At 40.0% G+C, this 27,505-nt stretch overlaps 1 protein-coding gene across 1 annotated transcript in view; it reads right to left on the reverse strand.

Moving 5' to 3' along the window:
* The window catches only part of LOC128746339 (metabotropic glutamate receptor 1-like), a 45,953-nt gene extending 40,512 nt beyond the window's left edge, over positions 1-5,441 (reverse strand). Inside the window, exon 1 of the mRNA XM_053843390.1 lies at positions 5,154-5,441. Coding sequence (XP_053699365.1) covers positions 5,154-5,441 — 288 coding nt within the window. The remainder of the gene's footprint in view (positions 1-5,153) is intronic.
* Positions 5,442-27,505: the final 22,064 nt, after the last annotated feature.

Raw genomic sequence — 27,505 nt, forward strand, 5'->3', positions numbered from 1 at the left:
CTATAGTTAAGTGTACTGGTCAGAGGTACAAATGAGTCCTCGCCAGGGACGGCTATAATATGGGATAGTACTGGCAGCGAGGAATAAAAGTAGGTAAAGTAGATCAGGCTTTGAAGGAAGGGTAAGCCTTAATACACACAAGCACGCATAAAATTTAATAAAGCATATCGCTCATTCAATAGCGATTATAGCAAAAAAATGCAGTGCAGGTCATACAGCAAACACCCGGGCGATATCACAATAGATCAACTACACTGGTCGCAGTGATGAGTCCACACATGGAAAAAAATGAAGCTGGCCTAATAAGCCAGTCGTTGTATGTTCGAATCTCGGCTGGGAGAGGTTGTTAGAGTCAGTAGGATCATAGCAACTGGCCCTGCAATTGTCCTGCACTCTAACAGCTGGCTGCGATGTCTGTCGTATAAAAACAGAAGGTCAAGTTTCGATAACGGAATGTAGCACCTAGGCTTTGCTTTGCTTAGGGAAACTCCCTAATCCAATAGAATAATAGAAGTTGCATCGTTCTCAGGCAACGCGAAAGTTCTACCAGAAACTGAACGTATCCCGCAAAGGCTTTATACCGCAAGTAGAAATGTGTCGAAATAAAAAAACGCAAAATTTTAACAGACAATCGTTAGGTGACTAAAAGGTGGAAGCACTTCTTCGATGGACATCCCAATGGCGATAAAACATAAAGAGACGGATCGGCTTGATTGCTGTAATTACCGCGGCATTACGCTGTTCAACGCCGCCTTGATTTCAAGGCAGCATACGATACAGTCGAGCACAAGCAGCTATAGAAGGTGTGCATCTGGCAAGTGGTCATCGAAACGAACGGAACGATCTTCGGTAAAAGTAGCCAACTCTTAGCCTTCGCGGGCGACCTTGACATCTTTACTAGAAACTAGGACGGCGGAAGCAATCTACTCCAGACTTAGAACGGAGGCTAGGAGGATTGGAAATTTTGCCAACTTTTCACTCCGCAAAATGCTTCGATCAAAAAGTATATGCCGGCCAGGCGCACAAAGCTGACGATGCACAACACGATAATCAGATGGATAGTCCGCTGCGGACTTGAGACTGTAACTTTAAGGCTTGTTCGCGACAAAATTTGGACACCCCTAAACACACACAGTTTCGGAAATACATTAAAAAATGAGTGAAATATTTTGCAAAGTGGCAGACGTATGTCTGCCATTTCTGAAAATATAACGATTGTTTATATTACAAGCGCTCAGCGTAAAATGGCGTCGAAAGAAGAGCAGGTGCGAAAGGCAATTGTGTGTGGTCGCAATGAAAATCCGGATCTCTCGTTAAGAAAACTTGCCAAGAGCTTGGATTTCCTCCAAGCACTGTTCACAGTGTTTTAAAATCGTTCGATACTCGCTTGACAACAGCTAGGAAGACCGGAAGTGGAACAAAAACAAACCTGAGGAACCACCAAAAGGATGCGAAGGTAAAACAAATATTACGGAGGAGACCAGATCTTTCTGTACGTACCATTGCTCGTAAAATAAAAATGGCGCCAACATTCGTGCACACTTCTAAGCAACGACAGGGCATGAAGTCTTTCAAGGTGAGGACTGTGCCAAACCGTAATGATAAGCAAAATACGACGGCCAAAACATGCGCTCGTAAGCTTTATCGCGAATATTTAACGAAGTTTCCATACGTTTTAATGGACGATGAAACGTATGTCCTAGAAGACTTTAAACAGCTTCCTGGTATGTCTTTTTACACTACCATGAAACGGAATGGCGTTGCAGAGCATTTTAGGACAAAGAAGAAAGCCAAGTTCCCCAAAAAATATTCAGTATGGCAGGCCATATGCAGCTGTGGCCGAGCAAGCAAAAGTTACATCACTACGGGAACGGTTAACAAGGAAATATACCGTTCCTACACAGCCATGAGGTACCTTCGCTGTTTAGGCCTGATTTGGCATCCTGTCACTACGCCAAAGATGTTTTGGAATGGTATGATGCTAATGGAGTCCATATTGTACCGAAGGTGGCGAATCCACCTAACTGTCCAGAGTTACGCCCCATCGAGCGGTATTGGGCTTTGGTAAAGAGAGAGCTGTCCCAGCACAAACAACAAGCAACAACTATAGATAGATTTCGAAAATCTTGGACAAAAAGCTAAATTGGTTGCCAACAAGTCTGCACTGACCCTCATGGTCGTGTGCTCATGTGCTCATGTGCTCATGGTCGAACTCCAAAGTTCGCCAATTTTTCTTGCAGACCAAATAAGTAATGTTAATTTGTTTGATAAGTATTAACGATACACACATAAATGATGCAAAATTGTTTCATGGATTAAACTTCTAGCAAATTTGTTTTATTGCAAAATTGAGGTGTCCAGATTTTGTTGCGAACAAGCCTTACTTACGGAAGACTTACGTGCGCTTACCGTATTTCAACGAAACATGCTGCGAAATATTTTTGGCGGAGTACAAACGGAAAGCGAGGAGTAACGTAGACGTATGAGCCTGTATAAAGCTGCAGACATTATTCAGAGAGATTCCCATAGTACATCTGGCAAAAATCTGGAGACTACGGTGACCCGGTCACGTCGCAAGAGTGCCGAACCGCACGGGGTACCAGAAATAGAGTTGCCCAACGTACTAGATGACTCGATCAGGTTGAAGCCGACTTGCCGATTTCGAAATACTCGACGAATTGGCGACGAATAGCTTAGGACCGAGAACTTCTTGATGCATTAAACGGATGATACTACGCAGAAGGCACCTTTTACGGGAATTAATCGAACGTAATCGTTGTTTGGTGCATCATCGATTTAACTACTGTCTCCCACAAGCCACCAAAATGCGGGGAGTTTAGCAGGTATGAATTTCCATTTCTAAATTCAGAAACGATTAATCGTTTCATAGCGGCCAGAAAGCCATGTTTTCCAGATATATTTTCTGATTAACTGAGAATTCTTACTTACATTTTCTTACATACTCTTGCTATGTTTTCATTTTTCTGTTTGATTCAGGAGTTATGAATTTTTTAAATAAGTGATGTCCGTGAAAATCGCAAAATTTCCTTTCAAATTTCCTGGGAAAATAGTGTTCATAGAACATCGACCATAAAATGGACATATATCCACTGGAAGAAAAAACTAATAAATTGGTTTTTTTTTTCACTCAAAATGGCCTTCCACTATTTAACACTTTATGTGCAAGTTCTCTTCATCACAATAATAGCTCATTACCTGTCATCAATCTTGCTTCTCGCGCTGAAATAAACAACTTTACCGGTATTCTTATCGTATTATGAAAAGCCGATGATTACGAAGAAGGGTACTTTTCTCCAGTTTTAAGAAGCCGATCCTGCATGCACCTGTTGCGCACGCATGATGCCCTACATTCAAGCATTAACCGTTCGACTTGGTATTCCATCAATCGAGCGGAAGTCAATACCTAGACAAGACACGGCTAAAGAAGGAACGACCGGGCAAAAAGTGATTAGCACGCCATCTACGACGGTGAGAGGGATAATCACTTTTTGCGCGCTCGCTCGCCGTGCTGTGCACGGCCACCACCCTGTAGCGTCTGGTCTGTTCGCGTTCCTTTGCCAGATTGGTTGTTGTTCGATAGGTACGAGCAAGCTCCATTCACCACTATAACTCAAGCTTGTTTGAAAACAATCAACCTACTAGACTACCTACTAGGGTTGGGTTGGGTCTTTCATAATCATCACCCGATCGGTAATGAGGAGATAAGAAGACCAATTTCCTTTTCTCTAGGCAAAATTTTTAGGGCAAAACTTTTGATTGTTTGAAATTTTCAGTAATATTCTCTTACCGACCGGTAAAAACGGTGTAGAACAATAGAATGAAATGATAGCTACATTGTATTTTGAGGACTCATTATGAACGCTTAAAGTAAAGTAAAGTTCACTGTTTGGGCGTTTTAGGGAGAGAAGCATCACGGAACACGCGCTGCTCTAGTTAAAAAGATATTCCACCTCAAAATAGCAGCGAGCTGAATGAATTGTTGAATCATCCACGCGATTTCTAGACACAAAGCAACGAAAACATGACGTTCGCGCTGAGCAAGGTGTGTCTGCTTGGAAATAGTGTTGGCATTGTCTTCTCTATATATGGAAGGATAAATAAATCACCGAGCTTCAGTATGTTTGCGCCGAATCCTTTTTGTGTGCCATCCATGAAGGTAAAAATTTGTAAATTTGCTTTTAGTTGTTTACATTGCACATTTGATTTCTACTCAAATTTGATTCTGGAGCAAAAAGCCGAATTCTATCATTTTTTTTTTCTTCTAAATAATCTATGCACGATATTAAATTGGAAACGACCGGCCGCTAGACATCGAATTCGACAATGAATGAAGGAGGCAAAAAAACGTCGAAATCTATTCGATTACTCGCAGGGATGGGTTCGATAACGTTTAGCATCCGTCAATGCAATCGTACCACTCTACGGCATTCCGACCGTGAATGGCATGTGATAGAAAGAAGAGACAAGTGGCCATTGCGGGTCATGTGATGTGAGCGATCCAATCCAGAACGTCGCGCCCGTCGGAAAAACGAGCAAAGTGCCATCGACTAACTGGCTGACCGACAGACTGGCTTTTGGCAGCGATTGAAAATGGCGCGAGAGATGAACCGATTCAATTCTAGCTAGCGCTAGTGCTGGAGCATCTTCTTTGACTGTCCGAACTTTCTTTGTAAGTGAGTGTCGAGTGATGGATGGTGGCAAATTCTGTTCCATCGCCTCGCCGATGGTTAAATTGGAACGTTAAAAGTAATGAACTTCATTTCATGCGCAGACAAGCTTCTGCTTCCGATAGATTGTGTGAGCGATCCTTCCGAATACGGACAACTCTTTCCAGTAAGAGGGAACAATGAACATCTTGCTTTGTCGATAAATTGCAAACTGTGGCAATTTCGCCCGAAAGCTATTCCAATTATTTCATCGAAAGAGTGCAGCACTTGAACTAGATCGAATTTTTCAATGCATTCGCAAAGCGAATATATCGGAACAACATTCATATCCGGAATAATAACACATTCAACTCGCCATTGTCATTTATTTATAAATCCTATACATATGCTTACACAATTGTTCGGAATAGGCAAAAACCGGGTTTTTGAATGAATGAGCATGCTTGCTTGCTTGCTTGGGCTTACCTCTCCGCAGGCCAGGAAGTGGTTTGGACCGGTGCGCTTCTGTCGCGGCTGATGATGAACCGAGAACAGGACACCGATGATGAAATCACCGGATATGTGCGCGGAGGTCCGTTTCGAAGCATCCAGCTGAGTGACACGAGTACTGGTGCTGCTGCTGCTGCTGCTGCTGCTGCTGTTACCGGTGACTGACAGTTTGTCCGCTTCGGCAGACCCAATTAAACAAACAGATATGACGAAACACGTGCCCATCGGCAGCGCCAGCGCCAGCGATGCTATTGCGGAGGGCATTCTCGGCACACGGGACGTGTATGATGTTCCCCCTATGTTCTACGCTTCTTGTGGGCACTTAAACCACCGAAGTGGTGACATTCTGTATTTGTGCTACGGCAATTAATTTGCAGACAATGTTCGTCGTGTATGCTAATCTGTGGGAAACTCATTCTCACTTTTGTACGAAAAAAAACACTACAACTGTTCTTTGCTTTGCATCCAATTCATTACACTTAATAATTTTGATTTTTTCTATTGGCGCCTGGAAGTCGTAAGCATATAGTAATTTATTGTTTTCAGTAGCACAATTTCCTTAAAATTGCCTCGTAAAATTGCCTGCTGTAAGATATGTAACGCTAAGTATCTTAAAAGTTGTTCAAAATCCACATATTTAAAACAATATCATCATATTTAAAACAATATCAATACCAATCAACAAAAACTCCCTCAGTTTAGCAAAGCAAATTTAGCAGCATGATATGCTGCAGTTCTCCGAAAATTGTTTTTTTATATTTCGGTTCCGAATATTCAACAACAACCAAGCGTCTCCTTTCGAGTAAATTCGATGGAGCCGCTGGGTCGACAGTCAAACTTAATACACATAGTTGGCTTATGCGAGATTTCCACTAATTTCTAGAAACCGAAATTCTGCTTCATTCAAATTTCGATTCACATTCAATAACAGTTGAAAAGTTTACCCGAACTCGATAGTTCATTTAATTAACTTACTAACTTTTATGGGAACTAACCCCGGATTCTGAGTGTCCGTATGGCACGTATTTACCATGTATCGTAACTGCAGCAAACTAACTGGTATGACCACAGTCGGTGATTTGTTTGAAAAAATTAACATTTTTGTAATAATAATTAGAATAAGACCATTGCAAATATTTTATAACAAGTTGAGCCCGCATCTTACGATCTGTAAAATATAAATGTCTGTTCAGAATTCAGAAAACTGCGGATACATTCCACTGGCCAGTATTTGCGAAGATGTTTAATCTTTGTATTGGTTCTTTGAGTTCTTATATTGCTCTAAGATATTTATATATATAAAAGTGAGCGTGAGTATGTTTGTTTGTATGTTTGTATGTTCCATCATAACTCCAAAACGCCTTGACCGATCTTCACTAAACTTGGCACACATGATCCTTGAAATAAGAGAATCAGCACTGAAGGGGTTGACAACGGGGGGACCGAAATGTTTTAGACGGTTCTCCCATAAGGACAGGACAAAAGGAGGAGCTGATGACCGGAGGTTGCTGACGGGAAGGGGGGAGTAACGCCCACATGACTGCAACAATTTATCCGTACAACAGAAAAAATCAAAATACGAAACACTAAACTGCAATGCTCGCAGCTGTAGATTTGTCAAGTGTAATTATGCACCGAATCAAAGTGACCTGCATAAAAAGTGTTTGATCGTTAGTGCTAATTGTTGTTGGCCGACTCTGTTTGAGTCCCAGAGGCAATCATTCAAACAGCGTGGAGTTCATCTGAGAACACCATGTTTTTCCCTTGGTAAACTTTATGTGGCATGCTGCAGAGTGGGCTCAGCCAATAATTTGTGCATACTTGCTCCTGGTGGTGACACTAAAAACATTGTTTACAAACACTTAAACCTTCTACTTTTTTTATTAGGATACCATGTAATACTAAACTAATAAATAAATAAAAAGCTGTGTTTAGAAAAGTACAATAGCAAAACTATTCATTTCCTATGGGTGGGGTGGCCATTGTTAAAAGCGAAAGGTGCAAATAGGAAAAATGGCTTTGTTTTTCTTTTTTTATAGGGTTTTATAGGGATTTCCGTAAAGAAAACAGGTGTGCAGGTGGCCGGGTAGACAAAAGAGGGGGAGCTGATAAATGGGGAGCAACGTCCGAAAGAGAAACAAGCGTTGTATTTTTGCATTATAAGCATTTCGGTTACAATAACCGATGTACAAGTGGTTGTGAGACAAAGGCTCCCCGAGTAAGATCGGGCACTCAGCTAGTTGTACATAAAAGAGTCAGACGGAAACAAACAAATTTTTTTTGGTCGTATTGGATTTTATTTAACATCTGGAAGTTGCAGTCGAGCAGTCGTGTCGAGCAGTTGAGTCGAATAGTCCAGTCGAACAGTTTATTCGAGCAGTTGAGTCGAGTATTCCAGCTGAGTCAAGCAGTCGAGTCGAGTAGTCCAGTCGAGCAGTTGAGTCGAGTAGTTCAGCCGAGCAGTCAGGTCAAGCGGTTCAGTCGAACAGTTGAATCGAGCAGTTCAGTCAAGTAGCCCAGTCGAGCAGTTGAATCGAGTAATTAAGTCGAGCTGTCGAATCAAACAGTTAAGTCAAGCAGTTGAGTCGAGCAGGCGGGTTGAGTGGCTAAGTCGAGCAGTCTAGTCGAGCTGTTGAATCAAGCTGTCAGTTGAGTCGAGCAATCAAATCGAGTAGTCTAGTCGAGCAGTTGAATCGAGTAATCGGGTTGAGCAGTTGAGTCGAGCAGCCGATTCGAATAGTCCAATCAAGTAGTTGGGTCAAGCAGTTAATTCGAGCAGTCGAATCGAGCAGTTGAGTTGAGTAGTCCAGTCGAGCAGTGGAATCAAGCGACTGAATGGAGCAGTTGAGTCGAGCGTCGAATCGAACAGTTGAATCGAGCAGTCTAGTCGAGCAGATGAATCATGCTGTCCAGTCAGGCAGTCCAGTCGAGCAGCCGAATCGAACAGTCTAGTCGAGCAGTTCAATCGTGCAATTAAGTCGAGCAGTGAGTCATGCAAATGTGTCAAACACTCGAATCGAGTAGTTAAGTCGAGTAGTCCACTCGGGCAGTTAAATCGAGCTGTTCAGTCAAGTCGATCTGTCCAATCAAGCAGTTGAGTCGAGCAGTCGAATCGAACAGTTCAGTCGAGCAGTTCAGTTAAGCAGTCTAGTCGAGCAATCAAAACGAGCAGTCTAATCGACCAGTCCAGTCGAGCAGTCTAGTCAACCACTTGAGCAATCGAGCAGTCCAGCAGTCGACGACTGAGAATACAACCCATTGCTACGAAAGCATTACGTCATGTCAGGGACCTGTTTTTAGTTACCGATAAGCTTCTTATGACGTCCTGTCAGAGACCTGGTTTTTGGTACATATATAAGCTGGCGCTACTCGCATAACAGTCCCATTTTGTATGGAGTTTCCTATATAAATGGGACTGTTATGCGAGTACCGGCAGTAAGCCTCTTATATAAATAGTTTTTGTCTTTCCGGTGTTGGGCCACTGAAAGGGGGGTGAAAAAAACAAAGATTTTTTAATCGCGCAAAAAAATATGCCTTTTAAGCATTTTTACTCAAAGTTTAAGCGTGAAAACCAAATTTATTCTTGCTTTTCATATATACATTACTATTTTCTATGCAAAAACCTACGAAAAGATAAACTAAAACAAAAATTTTTTTTTTGCCGAATTTCGGAAATTCTATTGTTTGAATTTCCTTTTCTGTTTCGTGCTACAAGCGTTAACTCCACTCGTACACTCATATTTCCTATTTTTTAGACTGTAGAGCCCACGGACAGTTGGTTTTATAAAAAAATCAACTTATATCCCACAAATTATTTTTGCCCCCGATTTTTCAAGTCAATTTCCAAAGGGGGACGACCAAAACTTTAATTTGCAATGCCCTAAATAAGAAACTGATAAAAAAAAGCCATGCCGCAGTCCCCATCCCCAGTGTTGCGAAGCCCACACACTCGTGTGGTCTAATTTTCTCACACACGCGTACTCGTTCTAACTAACACGCCGGTATAAGCATCCCTTTCGGGCTCTTGCTCTTGTTGATTCATGCACTGCGACAAGTTTTTGCGAGTGTGTATTTAGCTAACAACCGCGGTCGTCGTTCTAGCTTGTCATTGCAGGCCGAGCTGCTGATACCGAACCCTCGCGAGGGCTCGTACTCTCGCCCGTAGAATCGAGCGCGAAGCTAACCCTCACGGGCAGCTGGTTGCTCACGAGTTGTTTGTCTCGCGAGTGGGCTATGCAGGAAGACGGTACGAGGCTGTGCGTTCGCGAGTGTGTACGTGGCAGAATGTTTGTACACAGCAACGGCGACTGTTTGTCTTACATTTGCGTCATACTCGTTCGCGTGCGAGTAGACATCGTTGGCTTCTCGCTCGATTTGCAACATTGTCAGTCCCCCGAGAAACATCGGAACACTGGCGTGCCTAGACAAAAACAGACGTTGGGGCGCCGACCTTTCAAAAGTATATATTGGTCTGGAAAAATAAATATCCAATCAAGTTATGTAAGATGACGGATCAATTGTTTCGTAATCTGCTGAACTTTCGAGTACCATCATGGGCTTTTTTTTACATTAAATACTATAGAGAAGGAAAGGCAGACGCCCCAAGTTGGGCTCATTAGTAGACTAAAAATTAAACTTGAAATTGGATATAAAATTATTACAGTCCAACTATATATTATATTACTAGCTGATTGCCCGATCTTTCTCGGGCTCCCTTTGTCTCTCAGCTACTTGTACAACTGTTATTGTAACGAAAATTCTCATAATGCAAGAAACAAAACCCTTTTTCTTCATTTGAATGTGTCTACCCTTTGTCAGCTCCCCTAGCCACTTGTAAATTTGTCTTATTTTCTGTCTTTTTTAGTTGTTTGAACCTCCCTCTTGTCAATGGCCACCCTATTCTACTCTTTCGAAATCTCACACTTCTACTCATCTTCTACTCGTCCAGCCACTCACACAACTGCTATCGTACCCCTTTGCCCATTTGAACCTTCCTCCCCCTTGTAAAAGACCATCTATCTCTTTTTTCAATCCCACTGTGCTGATTCTTTTATGTCAAAGAACATGTGTGCCAAGTTTGACGAAAAACCGACCAGTTATGGTTATGGAAGTTATGGCGGAACATACATTCGTATTCACGTTACTCGTCCCCGCTGTTAGCTCCCTCCTAATCAGCTCACGCTTCTGTCAGTTATGCTTCTGTTTGCTCTTTGAAAATCCCTATAACGGAAGTGAAACAAAGCATTTTTGCATATATTCCTCCTCGGCCCCCTCTCCCTAATCCCCCCGCTTTCTTGTCTCCCAGCCACCTGTGCAACTGCAATCGGTCTACATGCAGGAGAAGCGCAACTCGTTTTACGTATTTGAACCTCCTCCTTTGATAGGGACCACCCTTTTGTCAAACCCCCAGTGCTGATTCCCCAATGTCAAGGAACATGCATGCCAAGTTTGGTGGAATACGGTCTAGGTGTTCTGGAGTTATGGCGGAACATACAAACACACTAACATACAAATTCACACTCACTTTTAGGTATATAGATTGGACCTGAATTTAAAATAAGATAAATGTCAAAAGTTTAAGGTAAAATTCAAAAGACAAAAACCAAAAGTGAAAAAACAAAATTCAAAAGTCCGAAAAGCGAAGGTCGAGAGCAAAGTAAAAAGTCAACAACTAAAAATCAACAGTCAAAGCCAAAGTTTGAAAGCCAAATGTCAAAAATCCAGCATAACAAATCGAGTCAAGAGCTAAATCAAAAGTTTACGTCGAAAGGCAAAAAAGGCAAAAAAAAAACACTAATATCGTAAGTCAATTAAAAATGCAAAAGTCGAAAGTGAAAGTCGGAAATTATGTCAAAGTTTTACTCAAAGGCGAACGTCTAAAGTGAAAGATTAAATGTCCAAAAGTTTTTGAAAAGCCAACTTTAAAAGAGAACAAATTTTAAGGGCCGATCCAAATCAGATTTAACTTTAAATTCAAAGATTATAAGACAATTGAACCTGAATATGGATTTAAAAGGATACTTGAAATTGAACATGAAATTTGACACGAAAATAGGGGAGAGACGTCTGTAGACGTCGTTGTCTCACTCGTTCCACATATTGGGGAACAGTGAGTCAAAAAAACAAATTTCACCTTTGTGGTTGACTAATTTAGCTTATAACCAAAACGACTGAAGCTTTTTTCAGACTACTAAAAGGATATATCTCTCAAATGGATTGAAAGTTTGTTAGCATACTAATCGACAATACGCCTTTACGTGGGATTAGGCTTTCATTACACGCGATAGGCAAACACCAAGGAAAAGAAACCCTCCTTCACCCTGCGGAGGAAACTAGAAACTAACATGTGCTATCGAACAGAGACTACCTTGATAAATTTCGCATTTTTTAGTCAATTGCTAATATCTGGTTTTGCGATTTTGGACCACTGTGCGTCGTTGGTTTAGGACCAGTGCTCGAAACAATTGGCAGCTATACATGAAGGCAAATATAAAACACATTGAGCGCATAAAGTTTTACCCCTGGTAGTATTATTTTATCTGTCAGCGCATGGGCATGACTACTGAACTGCTGACAGTGTTTGTCTTTCTCAGTTTTATACCCTTCAAAACAATTCATTCATGAATTGAAGTGTTCAATAACACGGTGCGACAAAAAAAAATTTTTTCAATATACTTTGCAAGTGACCTAGTGTACGTTGTTAGTCACACCTAGTACATCACAAAAACACATATGACATCATTCTAACACCCTCAAAATTTCAAGTTATTTCAAGTTATTGCAACGTTTTTTGGTTAGGTGTACACATACTAACATGAATAACTCAATAATTTTCCAAGCAGTTTTAATGTTGTTTATACATTTTTGGAAAGCTTAGAGGATAAGCTTTCAGGATATATATACATTCACTATGATTCTACAAAAGTCAGACGAGATTTTTTCAATTAAATATGAAATTTAACTAAAAAATAAAATTTTTCTCGCTTTAGGGGTCCTTAAAGTGACCTTAAAAATGACCCACATTCCTAAGCTCAACATCATTTGTTTTATATTCAATCCTAAGACTTTGGTCAAAATTTCAGCCAAATCGGTCAACATTTGCAAATTTGAGACCATTTTTAAGAGTTGTAGAATTGGTTGCTTCCCATATATCACCCGCCTAAACTTGCAACTGAGCATCTTGTACACGATGTAACACTATTTATTTATTTATTTATTATTACAATAATTTATCTGAACAATGTTCTTAATAAATGGATTAGCGTCAAATTTATATAATACTAGATCTCTTAAGTTTCGTCACAAATTGCTGTGTAGTTTCATTAAAATCGAAAATTTCGTCAGTCAATTCAAAAGTCCTAATGCAGGCGGTAATGGGTTCTTGATAACCAAACAACGTACGATGATAATTGGTTTGTAACAGGCCAGTAGAGCGAAGGGCACGTTGTGAAGCACGGAAGTTTATGCGAGACAAAAGCGTCGGCGAGTCAATGTCACCATTCATCAGTTTCGCAATAAAAATAGCCTGATGCAGTTTCCGACGGCGTTTATTGTAGTTTTGTTTGCCGCTAGGACTTCTCTGAAAGGAATCCTCAGAAAAGTTAATACATATTCAATTACTAAACTATTTTCTAAGGTGTGAAGAGCTTTTTTTTACAAACGTTCACACTTAAAAAAAAGTGCCGAAGTCAGCAAAATTTTGCCGATATTTGGACAGCCGAGCGTTCGGTAAAAATTTTTATGATGCCAAACGTTAGTAAAGATCCGTAAACGTCGATTTGCAATACTGAAATTTTCACCGAACGCTCGGTTGTCCAAATCTCGGCAAATTTTGCTGAGTTTTTTAAGTGTATAAATCTCATTCACATTGACAGTCATCCGTCGCCGCAGCGTGAATAATGTCGATTTCGATATCCCTCATATCGGGCAAAATTCCATCGGATGAACGACAATTATGTCGGAAAAGCGGAAAAAATTCAATTGAATGCATCGGTGCACGGTTCTTTCACCACCATTATGATATTCTGCAATCCTAAAGTGCACTTGCTTGCATATGAAATATGCAAGCTTCCGGGGAAAACAGCTCAACCAGGCTAAACTGTCAACCAGTACGAGCCAATTTTGAATTCAACTTTTTGGACAACTTTTACGGACGACTGAATACAGTACAGTAAAAAGCATTTCGTTGCTTTGCAAACCGTTCGTAGTGTTTCGGTAAAAAAGACCTGACGAAGAAAGCAAATTAATTTATGATATTTCTTTCAACACTTTTCCAGTGCTTTAGCCCTGTCAAGCAGCGCTTTATAAGGTTTATGTTATGCTCATCCTTATGTTCTACACTTTGTGCTGTCACGATTCCGGAACTGGGAAGCAGCTAATTATAAACGGTGACGATAAATCCAAGGGCTGAGATTTTTTCTGGCTGAGGATTAGAAACGTGCTCCATTGCCCCTTGCAAAACTTGTCCCAAAGTAAAGTAACGACTGAGAACACAACTTTTCTTGCATAATCCGTTTCGCCATCATTCTCCGTCTTAATTATTAGAAAGTCCATAGCCGATACGAGCAGCAGCGGCGCACGGCGTGCTATCGAATCATAAAACTTTTGTCATTTTTACCACCCCGCTCGCCCGCACCGGGTCACTCTCCTATGACCACCAATTAAAGGCGAAACATCGTCCAAAACTATTTCATTCGCTAATTTGCATGCTGTCCGGTTCGGTGAACAGGTTTGCTTGCCCTTAACCACACTCACCATGCGGCTCCATCAACTTCTGTTCTGTCTGGTTGGCTTCTGCTTCCAACCCGCATGCATCAAATAATAGTTTTACCGTAGTAATAAACCAACATGATGTTGTGGGTGAATCCGCCTTATCATCACCGTATTGACTCCGTCATATGATGGTTGGCGGTTAAGTTCCCATAGGATCACCGACTTCATTTAGGTCGATATTTGTGCGAGTGTCGATTGAATGGGAGCTTGCTTCCAGCACCGCTCCACTACTGGATCAGAAATAAACGGTGTTTACCAACAGCCCCGGTAATTGGCCCCATAGGGATAGGATGACAATCGGTAGAATATGGATACTCTGATAGCTACGATGATGGCGAGTTATCAGTTCACTCTGATATTATCTACATACAGAGCTGAGCAGTAAAAGTACAATATGGAGAAAGCAATAATGTTCACTGGATGGGAACAATTGTTATACGAGAGACAATAAAGCACAAAAAAATAAAAGCTGACTGATCGATCGATGTTGTTTCACAATTGCTTTCGTGAATACGCACGCGGTGATTAATTTGGACTGAACCTATTCGAAAATTAATGATGCGTAAATTTGCTTCCATCTTTGCGCAATTCCGGTAGGTAGAATACAGGTTTGCCTGGCATAATCAAAAAACTTCCCGTGCTTCATTAAGTTTATCCAATTCCGGTGAGATAATTTAAGTGCAAAATTTAATAAAAGGATCGTTCCGAATTCAGTCAAAAGTCGAATGACTTTATGCCAAATAGGCGGCCACCTCTCTTTCACACACATTCGAACCAACGAAGTATCAATTTTTTTATGTTTAAAAATCTTACATACTGGTCTTACTGGTATGGTTTCTAATGCTCTACTCATTACGAAAAAAAATCCTGTAAATTTACGTATTTTGACATGCACATAAATGGAACGTCGCAAATCATGTAAAATTACGTGTTATTTCACAATATAAAAGTACTACCAAGTCCATTAATTACCAACACTTATGACGGTTTACAAGGCCAATTTTGGTCTTAAAGGCCATCATAAGAGTGTAATAAAACCCAAATTGTTGCTTGGGAGGTTTCGTACCTTATAATCAGCGTAACGCATTCGCACTTAAGGAAAAGAAGAAAGTATTAATAATCTATACTCTACTGCTTGTAGTACAACTTGTACTGCAAATAAGGCCACTGCAAATAATTTTAAAAGTTTTTGTCACTGAAATTGGCGTGAAAAATCGGGGGGCAAAAAAATAATTTGTAGAATATGTGTTAATTTTTTTCGTAAAATCAATTGTCTGTGGGTTCTACAGCCTGCAAAACTCGAAAAATGAGTGTACGAGTTGAGTCAATGCTTCTAGCACGAAACAGAAATGGAAATTCGTGCAACGGAATTTCCGAAAATCGGCCGAAAAATTTTTCTTTCGTTTTTATCTGTTTTCGTAGATTTTTGCATGGAAAATAATAACGTATATATTAAAAGTAAGAATAGATTTGGTTTTCACGTTTGAACTATAAGTAAAAATGGCTAAAACCAGTATTTTTTTTTGCTCGATTAAAAAAATCTCTTTGTTTTTTCGCCCCCCTCCCCCTTCAGTGGCTCAACACCGGAAGGACAAAAACTTTATAAAATATTTGTAATGGCCCAATTACACACGAGTCTCGTTTTACGTCCACTATTGTGGGGATGTAAAAAATCGGTCGTAAAAACTACAAGGTATACAGCCCTAACGATCGTACGAAAGGGTGACGTGGCACTATGCCGTATAATACTCGTTGCATTGATAACATGTTTTACTCGATGAAGTATTGCTTTACGTCAGATCATTATAGATCAAAGACTAATGCCAGCTGCATTTCTGGCATGTGTATGTTTATGAGCATCTGTGAGCAGGGCTTGAAAAGGGATCGCAAGTTGAATGTGACTGCCGTGAATGCGAACTTTCCGCATTCAAACTCCGCTTGTTGAACGATCATTTGACTGTTTTTTGAATCCAGTCAATCTGCCGCTTGCGCTGCTGCCGTCTTACAATTCATGCGGCATCTCAGCAAAAGCAAACAGTCGATCCCCCGTTCTGCTTTGCGCTTTGAGAATACTGCAAACTGACTGGAAGCATACGGTGACGTATTTTTTCGTTTCTCTTTTTGTCTCCAAATCGGCAAGCAAAATATTCTTTTGTATTGGACGGAGTCCGACCGACTTCTTCCATGCACATGTAGTGGTTGTTTTTTTTTGTAGTATTGAATCATACGATTGTGCGATTGCTTTTCGTTAGAGTGGTGACTGCCAGTCATTTGACTGTTTTGCAGTCATTCGCTGCTCCAAACGGTAAAGGCAACTTAATCGAAACGAAAATGTTAAAAAGCTTTAGAACGCGTTCATTCTATTGCGTGCAATCGGCGTTTGACTGAGCAAACTGCCAGTTGTGTTATGCATAGCGTTCATATTCCATCACTAAACGGACTGTGTGAACTTGAATGCGCGTTGGTGTGACTGCGGTAGAAAAAAAGGTTCGGTCGAAGCCCTGTCTGTGAGTATCATTGCCTCCCGTTTGGCTCACTGCAGCATTGAGCAAGTGCGCTACGGATATCGCGCGCGAGATTCAGACCTTCGTTTGTTTCTTGTTGTTGAGTTAATTAGCCAAGATGCCGTCCCAGAAGGCACATAATTGTCATGGCTTCAAGTAATGTTTCAGGTCAAATCTGAATATCTTCCATCAATCTGCCTTTTTAAGGGCCACCAAGTAATAAATGTAGATAAAATTGATTTTTTTTTCGAATTGAATGATTGACGATGATTTCGCATTTTGACAATTTGTGCATGACTTGTAGCACTAGTCAACCTTAAGTAACTGGCTTGAAACCGGTATGAACTTGACGAAGTTAGCTCACTTAAGGAGCTTGCTTGCAACTACGATTAAACCGAAAAAATAAATAACTATTCTGGGTTACCATTTACAGCACTGATTCACGTTCGTCAATTTTCAGCAAATTGTTGATAACACCATTCATTGGGATAGATTGATTTGAAGTATAATTGTCCTAAAACTAACATGTAGACAGCTAGTTAAAATATCAATTAGCGAACGTCCTCTGCATCTTACTGGTTCATTTCGACACTCTACAGCTATACACCTGTTTGCATAATTGACAAAAATACAATTGAAACTATGTAAAGAATTGCAATTGAAACTGGCTGACGCAAAGCAGCAAATGAAACGCTCAAAAACTACTATATTCTCGGATAAGAGAGCTGCTGGAGCAAAATTGCTGTGTTACGTCACATGCACAAATACCCCTTCAGCTCTGTTTCCGTGCAAGACAACAGTTCCGAACGAATGCTTACAGCATATGGATGCAATCTGGCAAAAGGAAAAGATGACCGCTCACTTTTCTATAACGTTTCACTTTCAGGACCTCAAATTGGACTACATTCAAGTTTTTTCGGTTTTACTTGTTTCTGACTCTGTCGCGGTGTCCAACGTAAACTATTTTTTATTAAAGGTGGAGGAGCGTTTGGTGGGAAGAATGGTACAGACTGGATGAAACTGCGAAAGTTCGATATGAGGCCACAAATATATCTACGCAATATATGTAATACTGTCTAAAAGCCTAGGTGCTACATTCCGTTATCGAAACTTGACCTTCTGTTTTTATACGACAGACTTCGCAGCCAGCTGTTAGAGTGCAGGACAATTGCAGGGCTAGTTGCTACGATCCTATTGACTCGAACAGCCTCTCCCAATCGGGATTCGAACATATGACGACTGGCTTATTAGGCCAGCATCATATCTCGAGGTCAACTGGGAGGACTATCTAGTATGTCTAATATGTGGTGTCGTGTGCTGGTAGTTTAACTGTCAAAATACTTGGGCGCAAGCCGAGAGAGTGTGGGTTAGAGTCCCACTCAACAATTGAACCACGCAATATATTTTTGGTCCCATAGCGAACCTTCATAGTTTCATCTAGTCTATCATTCTCCTCACCAAAAAACGCTTCGCCACCTTTAATAAAAATAGTCTACATTCAGTGTTTAAAGATAAAATCTGCTGAAGAAAAGGGGTGGTTTTACATTTGAACAAATTTGTTTAGTTTCAAGACAGCAAATTAACTAGACTAGATTAAATGTGCAAACTATAAAATCGGTTGAAGGGGTGGTTAATTTAAATTTCAGGCGTAAAAAGGAGAACGTTAATTCAGATTTTGGACATAAAAAAAGACGTTAATTCAAATTTCGGATGTAAAAAATGGACGTAAAAAGAAATTTCGTAAAATGAATGGAATGAATGGACAAAAAATAAATTGCAAAATGGGTGTGTCTTGCTTTTCTAAGACCAAGGTAGCAGATTTTTAAGAAATGCTGTTTTCCATCATAATTTGATATTTTCCTAAATTTCGTGCGCCATTTCTTTTGATTATTTTAATGATAACTTAATCTTAAAAACATTATTTTTATTAAGATTAGTCGAGAAAACAATTTTTGGCACTATTAAACTAAGTATGGGAGTAATTCTCGTTGAAACGGGGCCATTACTGACACGAGGTCTTTAAATATTGGGACGTTTTCGCTTAATTGGTTGAAAATGGTTAAAAAATAAGAATTAAACTTTTGATTCCTCGAAATAGTGGACCCCTCGTTCGCCAAGGGGCCTAACAGTTTCAAAAAAAAGTTGAATTTTGAGCAAACCTTGAGATCTATATCATGTGATATTTCATAAATTTGCCATTAAACAACTAGCAAATGGCCCAGTTCTGTAAAGAAGAAGAGCAGGGCTTTCAAATGGAGTAAAAAAAAATTTTGGCGGCCATCTTGGATTTGGTCGCTATTTTGGTTTTTATCAAAAAATAGCCGTTTTTACCATGAGCCCCCAAACCGATTTTCATTTTAAGACCACCATTGAATAGCTGAGAAAAAATGCTATTAGAAACATTCATAACTGAATAAAACAACCGGTTATTTGTAGCAAGGTTCACAATTTTCATATAATTATTGTGATATATATTTCCAAAATTTGCTATGAAACAAACTACAAACGACACGGTTTCGTAAAGAGTATAAATAGGGTTTATAAACGAAGCGAAAAAAATCGGCGGCCATCTTGAATTTGGCAGCCATGTTGGATTTTATCAATAAATCGCCGTTTTCGTCATGATCCCCCCAAATTGATTTTAATTTTAAGACCACCATCGGAAAACTGAGAAAAAATGCTATAAGGAACATTAATCAAATTACATGTGTAGTGGCAGTGTAGTGGGTTAGGTAAAATCAACTAGGAACATATGGAAACGAATAAACCTAGACAGATGGGTATTTCTGCGGAGGGCCGCGTCCGCAGCAGCCGGCCCCTCCGACGACGTGTCGCCGGCAATATTCGCGACCTGTGGCCGTTTCGCTCTAAATCGTCCATGAAAAGTCGTAAAATATGTTTTACGGAATTGTGCCAAATGGTCGTTGTGCAAATGATTTTTTGCCAAAGACCCTTAGAGAGCCAAAGAGTAGAAGCGAAGTATTGTAAATTATGCCTAACGTCCATTATGTCTATCATCCATTATGCTTACCATCCATTATGTCTATCTTCCATTATACCTAAATTTCGTATGATTATCATCCCTATGCCATCATTTGATATTTTTCTCCGCGCACCCACAAATAACATGGTCATTTTGGATTTGATCGCCATATTGGCTTTTATCAGAAAACCGCCTTTTCCGCTATAAGCGCACTAACCGATTGGAAAGCTGATAAAACTGTCTAAGAAATATATTTACCAATTAAGGCACGTCCCTAGGTGTAACTAGAACGTACGGAGACTAATTTAATAGTCCAGTATTCCAGTCCAGTAGATCCAGGCTCAAATCAAATTTGAAGCCCAAAGTAAAAAAGTAACATTTCAATTTCTATTTCATATTCGACGTCAAGTAGATATTCAAATTCTATTTTAAGTTCTATTTAAATCCAATTTCAAGTCAAATTTTACGTCCAATTCAAGTGAAATTTCTAATTTGAAGTTCAATTTAAAGTCCAGCTTCAACGGGTTTGTCATAAAGCTTTTAGTCTGAATTGGTTTGGTCCATGCTTAAGTCCAATGTCATGCCCATTTTAAAATCTAATTTGAGTCTATTATCAAATCAAATTTTAAGCTCAATTTTACATTAAATTTTCAAGCACAGCTTCGATTTTAGAATTAACTTCAAGTGCGAGTTCAAATCCAATTAAAATTCCAATTCGAGTCTTATTTCAAGCTCAATTTCATGTGCCACCTCAAGTGAAATAGGTCTAATTTTAATTCGAACTGGAAATCTTAAACCAGGTCCACTTTTGAGTTCAATTCAAACTCCGGTTTGCAATTTAATTTGATGTTAGGCTTCATGTCTAAACTAGCTCAAATTTAAGTCCAATTTCATAATTATTTTAAACCAAAACTCCGGTTCCACAATTGTAGGCAATTTATTCGGCCGGTATTAATTGCGTAAAACTAACCCGCTATTATCTTACGATGACTTTTCTAGGCCAAAACATGCTTTTGAAAGGTTGGCGCCCCAATCTTCTTTTGTTTAGGTCTGGGCACGCCGGTGGGCCCACTTAAAACCAAATCGTTGTTAGTGATTAAAACAACGTTATAATTTTGTTAATTTTTCACAAATCGATTTGGTAATAATTATTCCTTAAAAAGTCCTAAAATAGAGCAACTGCCGCAGACGATGGAAATTAAGCGACGAACTCTCTAACAACTATATACAAAGCGCTTTTTTCCACGAACCCTCCGCCGCTCAGATTCCGCAAATTAACAACATTGTTCTCCGCCCGCCAGGGCAAGCGTTCTGTTTACTACGCTGTTCATAAGTGCATGAAATTATAATGACGTGTTCAATTGCTTCCTCTCGGAAGCTGGGCGACCGACTGCTGGTGACTTGGTTGTTGGATAGATGCAAAAAAAATCAACGTCTACCCCTGCAGGCTCTTCTTGCCAGGGATCGATGGACTTCTAGCTCTAGTGTCTGGGTCTGATTTTTACCTAGTAGAAAAACCGACGAGCGTACAGGTAAAACCGGGCTCAGCTCGATTCAGTGACGACCGACCGGTTCGTTCGTTTGCCAGTTGCATTGTTTCATAAGTTTACTGCCTAGAGGCCCTACGGTACTCAATGGTCTCGGGAACATTTGTGTAACGCATATTTGATGCGTCCTATTGTGCAGATAAGATTGCTGTAGTGGTATGGAAACATGACCGATTGAATAGAAACTGTTTGGTGCATTTAAAATTCAGGGACTCCAGGGGGAGCTCTTCGAAACAATGTTTGTTTGCTTCCCAATCAACATTTCCGCTTCACACACTACACTGTGTTAACTTCTGCCTTCTATCTTTTATTCTTTACAAACTACATCACCACACCGTCATCTGCTGCGATTTCCTGCGATGGATGCGGAAGAATGTCGTCGCAACAATCACAAATCCTTCAAGATGTCAGCAAATCACTTCTGTATTTCTCCTGTGAAGCACCCCGTGTATATATAAAAGTCAACATAAAACTAAAATAATCCGCACCACTTTGCCAGAAGTCGTCCGCCGGCTTCTGAATGCACTACCGAGTAGCTATATCCCTCGGTTGTTCTCAGCAACGGTTTTAGATTTAATCCTCTTGTTTCACTCAACAGCGCACAATAGAAACGACCGCAAGCCGAGTGAGCAATACTGCCACCGCACTTTAACCACCTTTAACCACCGCGGACACCTTCCTCATTCACATTCTTCACATTTTTTCCCGCCTGATAAACATTCTTCCTGTTTCCAGTCTAGCACCCGACTCACTAGTAGAATAAAACTAATCCACCGAGCGGCTCCACCATCGTTGGTCTTAACAACCACAAACCATGGGCGACGACCGCCAGCTTCGGACGTCCGTACCGGTTGCAGTCCCGCGGTAGACTGCTATCGTGAATTTGCGTGACGAAAGGATTAACCGCAGCACCGTACAACAGCCAGCAGCCGGTGTGTTGGCATGCGATTCCCATCATGCCATCGCATGAAAATAGCTGCCGGCTGAACTGAGCGGCAGCGCTCCTCTGTTTGACCGAAATGAAATTGTTGGTGCCGCAAAAGCTGCATTCGAGTACACTGCGCCTCCATCGGAAGGTTTTGCCCTATTCTCATTATTACTTTGTTTAAATTTAAGAGCAGAAATAAGTGTAATTTAACATCGAATGTTCCAAACTAAGTGTCCCCCTGATGTTTGCTTCCACAACAGGATGTCGTAGTAAAACTTATTTTACGCAAAACCTCCCTCGGGACGAAGCGAAACACAACCGCTCCGCTGTGCTGCTGGTTGGCAATGGAGCAGTGAATTCACAATGTCATACCGATTGCAGAACCTGTTGGCTTCGGAAAACCTGCGCAGTAGGCGCTGGCACGTGGTTTTCCACGAACAGCTGACTGACTGAAAGGTTTTGTTTACCAACAATCTCGCGAACCGCGTGTTTACTACAAAAGTAAACGATCTAGCGTAGATTCGTAGAACCTGGGTATCGGATTTGTGCTTAAACCTTTTCTTTTTGGAACCCTTCAAGACGGAATTAACTGTTGAAAATGGCGAAACGAGTGCAATCTTAATATATTATTCACAGGCCACTGAGCCGTACCGCTGCACTCGCTCACTCACCCGCTCACTGGAAGCCAATTTCATTGATTAATAATCCAACCGGCCGGCGCGGCGGCGGCGGCTGCTGTAAGTGACACCGCAACCCTGGGTGGTACATGGGCAGCGACGACAGGGGAAAATTGTCCGCTCTGTTTGCATTACAACTACTAACTGTGCCGAGTGTATCCTCGGACAAATGCACTTCATCAGTTGTGGCAATTTTTCTTTCGTTCGGGTGCGTTCGTTCTGCCTTCTGCGAATAGTGGCTATAATCCATTAGGGGAATTAAATTGTTCTATTTTGTATCGCTGCTGCAGTAGTGCTCCGTCAGAATCCGGATGATAATCGCGAAGATGTTACGTAATTGCAGCCGGTCGGTGGTTTGACTAAAAATAAAATTTCTTTACTACTTATATGTAAAACATAATCTACCACATACCCATTCTGATATAACAGTATTCGAAGTGAGTGGATTACAGTGATCAACAAAATCCAGTTACAATATTTGAGTCAAGTCAAAGTTTTAGGATGAGCTCAAAAACTTAAACTGATTGACTGATACTCAGTCTAAGTTATTAATACTGGAGAAGATTTTTTTTTTTTTTTTTTTTTTTTTTTAAGTGGTTTTAACCCAAAGGGTCATTCACCACTTATATGTATATTTAAAACTATTTAACTAATTACAGTTGATTACAATTTATACATCATTATAAATATTGCATACTTTCAAAAATTCTAGAATTTTATCTTCGCGTGAAGAGTCGTTTGCTAGGATGTTTCGAATGGTTTCGTTGTCTAATAACTCATCTCTGGGTAGTTCATATTTAGGACATGTGAGGAGGATATGTTCAATCGTTTGCTGGATGCCGCAGACCTCGCACTGATTCCTGCAGCCGCTTTGGAAAAGTTCACGGTGGGTAACTCCAGTATGGCCTGTGCGGAGTCGCGAGAGTATTTGTTGGTCTCGTCGAGAGGGACGGTCAACCCATCGTTGAATGCTGTCTTTTATTTTTCGCAGCACGAGATCTCTTCGTTGCCACCATTTGCAGTTTGTGTTGAATAGTACAGTGTTGTGAATTTCTTTCCTGAGATCGGGTCCGGGGATATCCAGACTATACAGTTGACCTCTCCTTCCTAGGGCGGCAAGTTTATCGGCTTGTTCGTTTCCTCTGATTCCAGAGTGACCGGGGATCCAACATAATATTGTTCGTTCAGTCGCGGCGGATTCAATCGCTTGTACCCAAGGGTGGGTGGAAGCTCCTTTTTCAACTGCTTGAAGAACGGAGGCCGAGTCTGTGAAGATGACCGTGTGTGAAGTCAATTCGAAATCGGTGGTTAAGGCATAATAGATTGCTGCTGCTTCCGCCGAGAACACTGAGCATGACTCGGGTAATCGATGAAAATGGGAGGATTCTTTTTTTAATACGCCAAAACCGACACTGTTTTCTAGTTTAGAGCCATCTGTAAAAATTTGGTCGTGCCAATTATAGTTTTTTGCCACGTGTCGAAGATAATATGTTTGGGCTTTGGTAGGTGGGTCTCCAGCTCTAAGTAATTTCTTCAATGACCAGTCTACTTTTGGTCCTCGATGGTTCCATTTTCGATGTCCATTACGGGGAAGCCTGGATACTGGGGATGTTTTTATTTCAGGAAACTTCAGTAGTATTTGACGAAGAGGGTAGGGGGAAAGATTTTCATGACTTGGTAGTCGTTCTGTGTAACTGACGAATCTTCTGGCAGCGGTAATAGCTGCAATTGCATCGAAGGGTAAGACTCCTGCTTCAGTACAGACGCTGAAGCTGGGTGTGGTAGGGAGAAGGCCAGAACAGATCATATTGTTGTATGACGGAGAAGATCTCAGGTTAAGGTCGAATTGAATATTTATCATTAAACAATAACATGGTAACTTAGCCTAAGTTTCGTATGGATCTTTCATAATTCTCCTTTCGTCTATGTTTTCCGTCCGTGTGGCTTTTCGGTTCTGGGTTTCGGCATTTCACTCTTTTCGACATCTACCTTTCTGGCATCTTTACATTGTCTTTTCGCCTACTTCCAGTGATTTACTGTTAGTCTTTATTGTCTTTTATTGCGTTTTTGATTCCTCTTAATTGCATCTTTTTGCCCTTATTTGCCGTCTGTTTTTTGCACGCTGTTTGGCTATCATTTATCTGTCTCTCCATGCCCTTTTCTGGATCTATTTTTAGTCCTTTCATCGTTTTTTGACATTTTTTGTCATTTGCCTGATGTTTTTCCGGTATTTTTTCCTCAGCTTTTCGCCTGTTTGTCATCCTGTTTCGTCGTCTTTTGCCGCTTCTTTGCCATCTTTTTCTCGTCTACTTCTTTTCGTCGTTCTTATGTTGCCAATTCGTTATTTTTTGTCCTTTTTTCGACGCGTTTTGACGTCTTTTTATTATCTCTCTGTCTGTATATTTGTCGCCTTTTTCACGTCACACTTCTGTCGTCTGCGCGTCATTTTGCGACTCCGTTTTAGCATTTTTCGTTACTTTTTTCAACGGTTTTTTACCGTTGTTATCGTCCTTTTTGTTACTGTTTTGGCCCCTTCAATTTGGCATCGTCATTTTGTGCATTTTTTTCTCGTTTTTTGCCATCTTTCCATTGTTTTCTGTTGTCTTTTCATCTTTTTGCATACTCGTCTTTTTGACGCTTTCTAGATGACTTTTTTTGTTATTTTTTATGTGTCGTCTGTTTTTGATGATTTTGACGACTTTTTGCCATTTTTGTTGCTTTTTGGTATCTTTTTGGTCGTCATGCTGTCGATTTTCTACTGTTATTCATCATTTTTCATCGTTCTGTCGTGTTTCGACGCTCCTTAAAAGTCTTTTTATCGTGTTTTTTTCGCTGTTTTGGCGTCTTTTCGTCGTCTTCGTCATATTTTCACATGTTATTTCCGTCGTCTGATCATCCGGCGTTTTTTCGAGTTTCGTTTTTGGCCATTTTTGTGAATTTTAGTCGATATTTTTGTTGCTGTTTTGGTATTTTTTGTCATCTTTTCTTTGTTTTTATTGTCATCTTTTTGTTGTCTTTTATCATCATTTCATCGTTTTTTATTGTTGTCTTTTCGTCTATTTTTGCATTTTTACTGCCGTTCTGTTTGCTGCCCAGACAACAAAAACCTGTCTTCTTGCAGTCTTTTCGTCGTTTTCTTTGTCGTATATTCGGCATCTATCCGTCGTACTGTTAATATATACTTTGTCGTTTTTTCGACGGTTTCTAAATGATTTTTTTTAGTTTTTAGTTTTTGACGACTTTGCCATTTTTTGGTGCTGTTTTGGCTTTTTTTTTGTCGTTATGCTGTCGGGTTGATATATTCGTCATTTTTTCATCGTTTTTTGCACGTTTTGTCGTATTTTTGACAACTTTTTATCTTTTCTTTAACGTCTTTTAACGTCTTTTTATCGTGTTTTTTGTCGTTGTTTTGGCGCGTGTTCATATTTTTTGTTATTTCCGTCGTCTGTTCATCCTTCCTTTTTTTGAGCTCCGTTTTTGACATTTTTCGTTCATGTTTCCGGCGACTTTTTGAAGCGTTTTTGTTGCTGTTTTGGTATCTCTTTGTCCTCTATTCTTCGTTTTGTATCGTCATCTTATCGTTGTCTTTTGTCATCTTTTCGCCGTTTTTTTTTTTTTGTTATCTTTTCGGCTATTTTTACAGTTTTATTGTCGTCTTGTTAGCGCCAAGACAACAAAAAGCCGACTTTTTTTATTGCATATTTGCCATCTCTACGTCATCCTTATGCATACTTTGTCGTCTTTTTAACGCTTTCTAAATGAATTTATTTGTCGTACGTTCTGTTTTTGTTGGTTTTTTGACGACTTTTTACCATTATTGTCGCTGTTTTGGTTTCTTGGCTTCTTTTCGTAGTCATGCTATCGGCTAGCTGCCGTATATTCGTAATTTTCTCATCGTTTTTTGCATATTTTGACGTATTTTTTACTTTTTGTTTCTTCAATAGGAACCGTTTTTATTTAATAGATTTGGAAAATTGAGTTGGGAAATGAATTTCCATCATGTGAAGATTAAGAGGATGTTTCTCCACACGTCTATTGACATCATTGACGATTCAAAACATGTAAAATGAGAAATGGAAAAATAATTATCTTAAGTGAGAAATGGAAAACGAAAAACTACTAAAATAAAAATTATTAGAATAAAAATTAAAAGTTAAAAATGAAAAAATAGGGAATATAAAACTGGAAGATAAAAATGCTGCGTGGTTTTGCGGCTACTCAATTTCACAACCAAGGTTTTGAGCAGACGGCTAATCCACTCGGCCTCGTTGGCAGGTAAGCCATATAAGGTACACATGATTTTAAATATTTGTTTCTTTCCAGCTTATCACACACCTACCGTACGGTGGAAACATTAGCCGTTTTTTTTTTCTTTTTTCAATAATGTACATGGACATTAGATGCACTGATGGAAACCCAAATGATGCAACTATAATTGATTCAAAGGACTGCTGGTGAGATTGTACTTATTTCATTTCATATACAGTCGTTAATTCATTACATGCATTATATGGTAAATTCAAGAGAGTGTTGAGTAGGTTGAGGTTGAGTAGTAATAACTGTCAGTAAAGTAAATGGTCACAAAAATAAGACGCTTGCATAAATTATAATTTTGAGTATATTTTGTGTAAAGTATTTACATCCAAAACATTTGTCTTGAATTAGTCCAATTTAAATCTTTCTTCTTTTGCTTTAAATACTTGTCGTGATCGTTGTTAAAAAGCGGGCCAGCTGGCACACACGATATTCTGAGGCATTTTATCCCAAATCTTCCAAACGATGTTTGAAAGTATCCACATTCAATTCTTTGGTGCTCCCTATAGTATGCCTAGCGTGTAACCCCATGCATAGAAGTCGAGAAGATTCAAATCTGGCGAAGAGACAAATTACTCTTTCGAAGACACAAATTCCGGAAAA

The sequence above is a fragment of the Sabethes cyaneus genome, chromosome 1 (genome assembly GCF_943734655.1).
Source record: "Sabethes cyaneus chromosome 1, idSabCyanKW18_F2, whole genome shotgun sequence".
Taxonomy (NCBI): domain Eukaryota; kingdom Metazoa; phylum Arthropoda; class Insecta; order Diptera; family Culicidae; genus Sabethes; species Sabethes cyaneus.